This window comes from Orbicella franksi, chromosome 9 (genome assembly GCF_964199315.1).
Source record: "Orbicella franksi chromosome 9, jaOrbFran1.1, whole genome shotgun sequence".
Classification (NCBI taxonomy): domain Eukaryota; kingdom Metazoa; phylum Cnidaria; class Anthozoa; order Scleractinia; family Merulinidae; genus Orbicella; species Orbicella franksi.
This window is the reverse complement of record NC_138153.1, coordinates 1,655,275-1,666,768: the sequence shown is the minus strand read 5'-3', so window position 1 is coordinate 1,666,768 and position 11,494 is coordinate 1,655,275. Positions and strand designations below refer to the sequence as shown.

The following is an 11,494-nucleotide window of genomic DNA, read 5'->3' as shown; positions in this document are numbered from 1 at the left end:
GCTTTTCTGGTGGACAACAAAACACGAATACATGAGAAAAAGAGAGTAGACAGCTAGGACGAATTGTTTGCCCTTTCACATGATTTTAGAGGTTACCGGCTGTTTGACGGTTTTATTGTAGTCTGATATGCCGAAATTATGATAAGAAGAGCGTACGTCACTTTTCAGGCAAAAACGAATATTGGTCTTAAATTCTAAGATGCTGAAATATGAAATAAGGACGAAATTTTCACAATTTAATATTGTTAGTGTTAGTAACATTTAATGATTGCTCCGAAATTTGCGCCTTAACAGAATTGAGTATAGGCGTTTAGAACTAAGTAGCAAAAAAAAAAAAAAAAAAAAAAACATAACAGAAAGCAAGAGACACAAGAGATTTTGATTTCATGGCTAGAAGTCATAACATTAACCATTTTGACGCCTAACGTTTAAAAAAGGTCGATTATTTTTTTCATCTTCATTTGATTTTGCTATCCCGGTCACCATGACCTTGTCATCTTGCTGTGAGCATTACGGACCATTACGGTGGAACATGTCATTCCCGTCTTTACCACAAGGTGTTTGCACGCTTGTACACTGCTCATGACCATCTAAATGAACATGAATGAGTCTGAACGTCCAGGATAGACTGGATAAGTATGGGGGCTTGCAAGTATTTCAATTTTGTCTCCATAATTTATTATCAATGACAGCAATGGTAATCATTAATATAGCATTCTGTGTAAATGTATTCGTCAAAAGGTGAAAAATAAACTTTATCTCCAGTGCACAGTCGGTGTACACTCACACAGACCGCAGGCTGCGAGCTGATCCGAACTCGCTGTTCGCCGTAGATGCTTCATAATTTTATGATGAATCGTCAATAGTATAATGGTCTATGATTGGAAAAATAAACTGCCAAACACTGCACCAAGTTAAGGCTGAGAGATCAGTGTGCTGAGAAATAAATAAAGAATATCGAGAAGCAAAAAGACGCTCCAAAATCAGTATCATCTGTCCACGTGTACACAGAGTGCAGTGCAAGATTCTAGCTCGCTCATGTTCGCTGATCGCCTTATAAACTTAATGACTTAATGCTTTATCTATCCGATACGATCATCCATATTATAAAAAAGGATTGCCAAACAATGGTCAACAAAGCTAAATATTTAAGGCCGTGAAAACCGATTAACTATGAAAAGCGCCAACTCACCTTTCCTGTCTTTCTTTCTGTAACTCTTTTCCACCCTTTCCTTCTTTCTACTCTTCTTGTTGGTCTTTTTCTTGGCTTTCTTATGTTTGCCCATGGCAAACAATTGGCCGACTCTCACCCGACCTTAGATCACCTAAAATAACCTGAATACCCTAATAAAGGTCAATAAAAAGACCTGGCGAACTCGATAATGACGACAATCTCTGGCGCGTGACTCGGGATCGTAACAAGCGCAACGGGTGACGTTGACGACCTTTGTTCCTTTCTCTTTGAGTTCTTTGTTTTACGGGATGTAATAAGAGACTGACTAGTTAACATACAACTCGTAATTCTTAACTCTTTGTAAAGAGTGTTGAATGATGGTTTGTTTTTGTTAATATTTGTACAACTGATCTACCATAAACGCAAACAATAGAGCTCCAAAAGAGCCACGCTGGCCTTGTCAAGTCATGACAGTCATGTCGCCGTCGAAGAAAAAAGTGCAGTTGTCGCTTTGTCGAAATGAAAAATGGATTGTCGTTTTCGCAAATTGTCGCCCATTTCATGTCAACTTCTGTCGGCTGTCGGTACTTTGGTAACAAATTGTCGCCACATTTTGACGCAATGTCGCTTGTCGCTTGTCGCTCAAACCCCTTGGAAGGCCTCTATGAACCTCGTGTATTTAATTTCATCTTGTGACATATTCCTGTCAGACATTGTCAGTCTGAAAATATCCGGCTACTTTTAATAATTATTAACGTTTGCCGCGAAAATATCGTTGTCTTCGCTTTCAGGCGGTCATATTAACTTATATTTCACGCTAATTCCAAAGCTTAATTGAATATTTTACATTTAGAAACATTTACCAATATAACTTTTTAAGCCCTTAAGCGACATAGCACAAAAACACATTTCAGCTCTACGACTGTCACAAGGTTTTGACCAGGAGCCCCGCCTTGCATTGACCAAAGCTTGCGTACTAATGTCACGAAGCAGTCGATTTATAACAGTTTCAATGGGAAAAACTTATTGATAAGACTAATAATTCATCAAGTTTAAACAACGGATATCATGACCGTTACATGTTTTGGACATCTGATCTTAATTAGCAAAGATTCTTACTATTTTATTTCTCCGTTTTCTCCTTAGTTTTAATCTCGATTGAGAAAATCTATCAAACATTCAAGACAGAGTTTGAAGACATTTCCAAACACCTCGAAGTTCGTCAAAAATACTCTGCTACGCGTCGTATTTTCAACTCCCCTCTCGGTGTTTGTTTTGTTTTTAATTTGACAGTTTGAGTGTGCTCAGATACTATCTTTCGTGTTTGATATGCTACCTATAAAATGAACGCGGAGTAGTGAATAAAAATAAACCTACCTCGCTACAGGTCGCTTCATTTCTTTGCTTCTTTTGAGGTTTCTAGACCGACTTATGGCCATGCAGTGGAACAAAAAATACCTTACATGGCCTTAAATTGGCCTCGAAATCTCACAAGAAACAAAGAATCATACACCTTGAGCGATGAAGGTTTACTTTTATTCACTTTGTTCATATTTTTAGGCCTAAGAAAAGAACCGTTATCCCCAAACAAATCCTTATATTTTGACTGTTGCGTAACAACCAGCACTATAATAAGGACGCTTTGACCACGTGTGAGGTCAAGATGGCTGGATATTGGCCAAAAAAACCAAAAAGAACAAGGCCAATATCAAGCCATCTTGACCGAACAAGCTTGGTCAATAAAGGATTTATTACATGGTTTTCGGATAAATTTTTCTTGCGGGACACGGGGGGTAGTCCCGAGCGAGCAAGACAGCTTCACCTTGCCCGCTCGGATAGTCAATCACAGCGCAGGATTTGATTCCTCTTACCCGCTCACGGAGCTAGCCATATAATAAACATTCTTAGAACCTGCCTCCTCGACTACACCATTTCGATTACACCCATATCGGGTGCCGCCTAATTCACGTTAGGGAGCTAAAAGAATGAGTACATTGACGCCAGGGACGACGCCTAGCAAATTTTACTTTGGAATTGAAATACCGGGTCCACAAGGAAATACGAAAAATTAGCTCGTGGTTCATGTTCTCCAATATACGCAGAACTTGGTCATTCGGTGTTGTTGTTTTGCAGTGGACTTACAACGATTTATAATGCACGAGCATAGCCATTGTTCTGCTAATAAAGCGGTTTTCAACTGAGCGTCGAACGTAATAAAAAACAACAAGTGTCGAGCCTATCTAGCCGAGGGTAAAGACCCTTTACTAATTGAGGATACCTGAAAAAAGAAATAACAATAACAATAACAATAACAATAACAATAACAATAACAATAACAATAACAATAACAATAACAATAACAATAACAATAACAATAACAATAACAATAACAATAACAATAACAATAACAGTAATAATACAGCTACCTAAATGTCAATTAAAACTAGAAATTCAGCTATTACAATCATATTAAATAAATTATTTGTTAAAATAAAGCTAAAAGATTAATTACTTACGATAACACTTAGCTATTTACATAATTGATAAAGACAGGTTTAAAAGTCAAGTGTTCCATAGGACACAGTTCTCACATTCGTGTTCATCTTGGACGAGAGGTTGATTTGACTGATCGGTTTTGGTTTTACTACGGTTTGAGATTGGCCTAGTAGTCTAATTGGTAAGTAATTGGTTTGGTTTTGGTTTTACAACACTCAATTGAAAGCCGCTCTAAAACCTTGGGTGACGTTCTGGTTGTCGTTGCCTTCGTGGTTTGCTTAAGCTTCCTATTGTCTAATTAGTTTCTGAGCGATACGTTACTCAGTGTTTGCGCCAGAGCGCGCAATTGCGAGAATCCCGCGTTACAATCAGAGATCGCCCCCAGAAAAACGAAAAAAGGGCCAATTTGGCCCTTTCCTTTTACAAGACTGCAGGCTTAACAAAGGCACAATATTTTAAAAGCCATCCCAGGGCTGGAAATTGTGATCGATACGGTTGCCAATGCAACAAGCATTTCATCCTTGGCGACCAAAAGTTCTGGTTTAGTCGCCATAGTACGGCATAATGGCGACTACATTTCTCTGTGTTGATGATCAATAACGGTTATTTTGTCACACATTATGTCCTTCTAGAAAATCATATTGAAAGATCTTTGTTTCTAAAACATTCAACATAAGAAAAGAAGTCAATCCGTCCTTTTGCTTTACTGTATTGATTCTCTCATATCGGAAAACTTCCAAATGGCTGACCGAGTTTGAAATCGTCCTATAATGCATTGCAAACCCGTGATCATTGACTACGCCATGTAGGCCTAAAGATTGTTCTCTTGTAATGCACGGATCCTTCATACTAGTATCTGATTCAAAAGAAACTTTATTGAGTAGAAACCCTTCAAAAAGCACTTACTATTAAATTTTATCATAGATCCTAATAAACTGCTTTATTTTCCTTGATGCCCTGATGCATTTTTTCCCTCTGTAGCTCAGTTTATTGGCCCCTTTCCTAAACAATTGGCCCCTAAAAAAGAACTTCAGGGGCCACTTTGGCCCTCAAGTAAAATTTTCTGGCTGAAACACTGCCGTTACACGTATCAAGTTTTCCTGAATTCCTCCAGTAGCTTGTTATTCAAAGCAGAGCAACAATGTCCTTATCTGGAATGGGCGGAAACTGAGTTCCACGTGACCATCAGAACAAGTGACTACTTCATCGTCATCTGGGATCTCCAGAAGATTACACCTGCGAAGAAAGAGTTTCTTACAATGCAAACGCGTTCCCGAAGCCTTTGTTCCTACTGGTCAGCGACAGGGTGTGGACCACTCTATGACTTTTACACCACGTCCTTAACCCTTACATCCCTGCCGATGACCAATAGTACCGACGATTCAGCCAACAGGATAACTTTAACCATATTAGTATTCTCGGTATTGGACTGGAACTAGCTTGCAATGGAGGCTCATGCAGGAGAATATCATTTAGAAAGAGATTAACGTCATTTACATTTGAAAAGACTCCCCAACATTAGCCTCAGTTGCAAGCTAGTTCCAGTCCAATACCGTGAATACGAATATGAACTATTACACAGCGATCAAATGTTTTCTGTGCGAGTGTTTCTCAACATATCACCGTTCAATTTGTAATATGAGCTACCCAGCATGATTAGTTTTATAAAGATATTCCAATTTTACACATTACGGTCGATCAAACAACAAAAATGTGAAAAAGGTGAATAAACGTGTGTTGTTGTTACAATTCAGTGCAGAAGTGACGGGTCCTAACCAACTTCGGAAGCACTATAAAGAATTCATCATGACTTGCAAGAATTGGACATGCAAGAATGAGCGCGATGAGATGGTTTAGGCCAACGATACACGTTTTAAATCTGTACTCTTAAAACCCCAAAAAATTCCTATCCCCCACCATTAACAATTGTCCATATCTCGTTCCCCTTCGTTGCTTATGTGCTTCGTGCTAGCTTGAAAAAACGAAGGCTCTCGAGAGCTTCGCTGCAGACTGGATTTTGGCTGACTCTACAAACAATGAAAATGTGCGAAAGTGAAGCACCAGCGACTTTTTTGGGTCGCGTGTCAGCTACGCGTGCGCAATTCAACCGGAAGTGTCATACTTTCGGGCTTCCAATCAGAACTGTCAACAGAATCCAACAGAACTTTCTAGGCTCGCTCGCTTCCCAACCGCTGGTCAAGGAGAATGAAGACTGTAGGTAAAAGGTCGATTGTTTGTCGAAAAGTTTCACCTTCCTCGACATTCAAGCCAACACCTTTCCAACCTACACAAATCCACTAAAAGTAAACTGACAAAACCATAAAAGAACGTAAAAAAAGAAAAAGCGAGGAACGCAAAAAAAAAAAAAAAAAAAAAAAAAAACACAAATAAAGGAGCTTCCGCATTTTTTTCTAATTCAAAATCTTCGCTTCTGCGCATGTTCGAGCCCCTATATTTAAATACTTTCTCGAAATGGCAGGGGATGTTATTGCGGACGTTAAAAGCAGATTTCGCGAGAGGTCAGCGACACATGGCCAGAAATAGGTATCTCTTACATTCAAGGCTTCTTTTTTGAACACAGATGGTCTTCAGTAAACAAAAATCAATCCTTCATAATGCGGATTTAAAGTATACTTTATCACCAAACAGATGGATGCAATACCTGAAAAACTTTTTATTTATTCGTACTACCAGTCAGGGAGAAAAATCTGAAAAAGGTGATTTGCATAATGATCAGTTTGTTTGTTTGTGTTTGTTAATTAATTTTATTTTATTTTTTTTATTGTGACTTTATGTATTATTTATTGCAATGCCCGCCTCGACTGGCCTACGCTATACGCGGGTAGTGTAAATTGTAATTTGATTTCATTGTAATTTTTTATTTCATTGCCTCAACTCCGAAACCACATGAATTCACTAGTTAAACAGGATATACAACTAGTGTACAAACCAGTGTACAAACACTTGTACAAATGTGGCAACATGATGAATAATGAATAAAGTCGAAATGTGTAAATGGAGTCGATTTGTCAATTGCAAAATTACCTCTTTTTGCAAGTCGGTGAAATTATTGACGTATTTTTCAAACCGCCAAAAACAGAGTAATGTCAGTCGTGAAACGACCTGAAAATCGCAAATCAACAAAAAATATCGCGCTTTGAATAAGACTCTGCAGCTAAATAAAACTTAACTTCGCGATAGCTTTCTGTGAGAAATCGATGCATTTTTTTCCATTTGTAGAATACAAATACAAAAGGTTTCGTGCTTGAAGCAATAAATGTTTCTCACGGCGAAAAATACTATACGTAAAACAGAAAGACTTGAATTTAAAGTAAACCATACCCTTTTCTTCGATCATTCTTTCTGAACGCTCTTTGCGGTCTTTTAATAAGATTAAACTCTTTTTCCTAGCGTGGGTTTGGATCAGTGAGTTACAATGACAAGAAACGGATCCAGAATTTGACTGGCAGTTGTCAGTTATTATGATTAATACAGTCGAACCCGTATATAACGGCCCTGTATTAAGCGGCCACCCTCTATTGAGCGGTCAGTTTTCAAAGTCCTGATTTTTCGCTCATACAAACGCTGTATTTGTTGCCTGTATTAGGTGGCCACCTCTGCTAAACGGCCGCGGCCACTCTGTATGTTTGCCCTTCTTTGATATTTTTGCCTGTATTAAGCGGCCACCCTGAACGTAACACTCTTTCAAGCGATCAATACGTTAAACAAGGTTAAGTGCCAACTTGGACCTTAACGGTATAATATGCGTAACACTGTGTAAAAGTACTGTGCAATAAACTGTCCTCTACTTCCTCTACGGCCGGTATATGCCGTGTTTTCACGAGAGAGGTTTACTACGGTTACCGCTTACCGAGGTTTCGTAACTAAACTGTACTTATTAGAGAAGCTGTTTACACGAAACGAATTAACTAAAGTAGGCCGCATACAACGGACGGTTTGACGTTTTCTCGGAAAGCAAGTGCTGCAATGTTGCTCAGAAACTATTGGAAAATTATAAAATTTGACTTTACTCCAATGCCTAGCGCAGGTCGTTCATTGTCAATTTGCTTGTGGTGATGTCGAGCCAAACTCTCCTTAAATGTAAAGCTTTGTACATGAATAGTGGAAAAAAAAATTGATATCTCGCTGATCTTCTTCCCGCAAAAATCCTGAAACGGCATCTGCCACGGAGCCCGGGCTACGTATAGTAAATGTTTACCGGTATTTCTTCTTATTCGGGGCCGCTTTAAATTCTAACATTTGGTTTTCCTCTCCATAGACTTCGATTACGATTTTTTTTTCTCTCTATTTGTGGTAGGTCTTCGTCTAGTTGCGACTGCCTGTATACTGCTACTAAGCTATTGAGCTTCTAACAGAAAGGAAACGCAGTCCGGTATTTCTTTGCCTAAACATGAGTTTATTTAGCTTTTCTGCCCGTTGATTGAAACCTACTTACATTAGGGGGAATCTTTGTCTATTTTTCTCTTCTTTATGCGCTGCACGCGTGAGCACTTGCTGCCAAGATATCGCGACAACGTAAACATCTCTCGTGAAAACACGGGGATACAGTACTGTATTTCTATGACTTACAGTTCACAACAAAATATCTTATTCCTTCATTACATAGTTGTTGTATGCCGAAGTCTTTTTAAAATTGACACTAGACCACGCCCAGTGAGTATTTTCAGTGATCCTGTATTAAGCGGCCAGTTCCTCAAGTCCCGAGGGTGGCCGTTATATACAGGTTCGACCGTATACGCGAACAACACCTTGTACTCTTTGAACATTGTGCTTTTTAGCGCCGCCCACCAAAACGGACCATTATGCTCCCAATTATGCCCGACTTCAGTTATTATCCTCGTAATGATACCGCCAAAAATATCGCCACCCTCCTATGCCGTGAAGGATAAACACCATTTTAAGATAGGCCCTAGGAGCCTGGCATAGGAAACTGCCTGCGGATGTATTGGGAACTGACAAGTCAAATGTGTTTCTCCTGTCGGGCTTAACTACGCATTAAAGATTTTCTTCACGGAAGTTCAAATGGAAAATGTAAGCTCATAAACTGTTGTTGTTAGGCATTAGTTGTCGAACTATTTTCAATCATAATTATTTTCAGACTTTTCAGCTTTTTTCATTCACACTTGCACAGTTAATTTACATATTGCGAAATACTTGACGTGTTATTGAAAATGTTATTAAAATCTGTTGGTTTCTTGGGTAATTCATTTTAGCCTTATATATTGCTAATAAACGATAATTAAATGAATTTTTTTCGGAAATTTCATCTATCCTTTCGCTTATGCAGTGTCATTTGCGATCCTCGCTTCGCCAAAAGGTGAAAAATAAAATATTTTCTCAAAAAGTCATTGTATTCCCTTATTCATGTACTCCTCGACTTCCAATCCGTATTGCATTTATCTACAGACTAAATTCGGAGAAATTCAGTGAGGGACTAGAGCACTTTCTTGAATAAACTTGATCGAAAAACAGTGTTCTAAACTGTAGTCGCTTCGTGTCGTGATTCTTGAAGAGTAATCTGTTGTTGGCTGTAAAGACTCTGCTCTGGTTTGCGACATTCAGTCACACTGGCCACAAACGCTTTTCGGAAATTGCCGCTCATAGAGAACAAAATCACTGGGTTAACAATATGCTTGCAATAGTACAAGACTAACGAAATCAAATCCGCGTAGGCAACAACTTGACTCTTAATAACATCAACAGGTTGAAACTCCAAGGTTATCATTAAAACGCCGCGAGGTATATAACACACTTGAAACACGACTAGACTCGTTATTAACATGCGTATAAGCCGTTTTCTTCTTGTTTCTTGCATTTCCCGCTCGTTCTTGCCTCTTGAAACGATGCGCGCCGATTGGCCGAAGTCTGTTTTCTTACTTACAACGGTGACGATTTTAATGTAGCACCATGTCTGAATGACCAACGGGACAACTATAAACCCAACAACGAGATACACAATGTAACAATGACGGAAGAGCAACGACGGCCAGTGAATAGAACAGTATTTCCATCCCATGATTTCGGTTAATTCCAGCAAAAACGACTGCGGAATACCGCTAGCGCAGTAACAGCCGAGCCATAAACTAACCATGATGATTTTGGTTTTGTGCAAGGACATCTTCGGCTTAAACGGTCTGACGATAGCTCTGTATCTCTCCAGGCCAATGGTGGTATGAGTCAGAACTGACACGCAAACGAAGACATCTTGTATAGGCCATAAAAAATGGCACATGAAGTCGCCGAACGGCCAGGACGCAAAGATTTCAAGGATACGCAATGGGGCCGCTATTGCACCGACGCCAATGTCTGAGAACGCAATATTCATGATGAAGTAGTTACACGGCGTTTTCATGCTTTTTCGGCGAAGGATAGTAAAGATGACCAAGCTGTTACCGGCCAAGCTTGCGACAAGTATTGCGCCAAACAGAACGGTGGTAACCAGAATGTAGGTCTCACCGAATGGGTGTCCGTTTCCCCGCAGCTCCGAGAAACAAGTCTGATTTGAAATATTGCCAGAGCTCGAAGAATTTAGAAACGATGTACCCGATTCACAAGTCCCAGAAAAGGTTCTTTCGCTCGCTGTTTCATTCATGTCCTAAATGTCGGTCTGCTGTCAAAAGAAGCCGACGAACTTCTAGGCCACACTGTTATGTACCGTGAAAACAACAGGCCCAATCAAGCACGTTCATAAGCGAATAATTATTGACACACGAAAATCGCAAATTGTTGTATAGGCGCTCTAAAGAGACCGTGCAAAGGCGTAACATCGGAAACGAACTTGAGGAAATATATTATTTAACGGCTCGAAGAAGTCCTCCTTAAAAAAAACAAATTAAAAATTATGTTTGGGACACGGTTTGGCAAGACTTGTAATTAAAAGCATTGTGCGAAAACTGTGGGGAATACAGGTGCTTACAAACGCATTCATTTGCCACTTCTTGTCTTTCAAAAAAACCAAGGTTACGGAAATATAAAAATAACAAAAAAAACAGCAAGATACCCGCAATTAGAGGAAAACAAACCCTTAATGTGCGTTTCCAGTTTTTGAAATGTTGTCTCAAAAATTAATAAAGAAATAAGTCAAAAATGAGCGATATCACATAGACATCTTGATCATAGTGTTTTGATATTACCTACCCATGTTTGAATTTTGTGGTTGGAATCCACACGAATTGTCAAAAATATTTCTATAGTGATACACGAAAAGATTCAGTTAAGTTTTGTAAGTTGATATAGCGTGCTATTCTACGACAGGTGACTCTAAGCTTGAGGTAAAATTCAGGAGATTGCATTCGTAAATATTGCAATGCTTGATACACTAAGTAACACAGAGAAAAATTTCTGACTCCTTAATCAAACCACTTTAAGTAATAATTGATTCCCGAAATTCGTGTCGTACGCATGGTAAGCTAAGAAAAGTTCGTTCACGTTAAAAGATATATAAAAGCTGTAACGCTTTGCCAAATTGTAGCCCTATTTAGAGAATAAAGTTATATTTTATGACAATTAGTTACAAATGTCGTTATAGTTTTGCAAAACAGTTTTTAAATTCGATTCGCTTTGTTGTCCTGAACAGAATTAATAAATCATTCGTTTTTACACTCTTTGTGCTTAACGTCCTAGAATTTAAACATAATCTCAATACAAAGTACTTTATGATCGTCATGCGCTAGTGTAATTAGAAATATCATTCATTACTGTAATCTGAAGGAAACATACCGAAATTAGCAATCAACACATTTTCTTGCCGGCATAAATGTGGCTCCTCTTAATTGATTATTGTAATAAAGCCGTTCATTCTAC

At 38.8% G+C, this 11,494-nt stretch overlaps 2 protein-coding genes across 5 annotated transcripts in view; both read right to left on the bottom strand.

Moving 5' to 3' along the window:
- Window positions 1-1,842: 1,842 nt before the first annotated feature.
- Window positions 1,843-11,494, bottom strand: part of LOC145497024 (alpha-mannosidase 2C1-like) — a 34,622-nt gene continuing 24,970 nt past the window's right edge. For 2 of the 4 annotated variants that reach the window (XR_014050632.1, XR_014050634.1), the window contains exons 34-35: window positions 3,134-4,906; window positions 1,843-3,048 (exon numbers count right to left, since the gene is read on the bottom strand). Coding sequence is in view for 1 of the 4 variants with exons in the window: in XM_081476800.1 (XP_081332926.1) it covers window positions 4,792-4,906 (115 nt within the window). In the remaining 3 variants the exon portion in view is untranslated. Of the gene's footprint in view, window positions 4,907-11,494 lie in introns of all 4 variants that reach the window. The other 2 variants (XR_014050633.1, XM_081476800.1) reach the window with 2 other exon arrangements.
- LOC145497028 (neuropeptide FF receptor 2-like) lies at window positions 6,999-11,329 on the bottom strand. The gene is made up of 2 exons (XM_081476808.1): window positions 8,337-11,329; window positions 6,999-7,285 (listed from the first exon to the last, which is right to left on the bottom strand). Exon 1 carries the CDS (start codon window positions 10,281-10,283, stop codon window positions 9,168-9,170), a length of 1,116 nt encoding a protein of 371 aa, XP_081332934.1. The 5' UTR covers window positions 10,284-11,329; the 3' UTR covers window positions 6,999-7,285; window positions 8,337-9,167.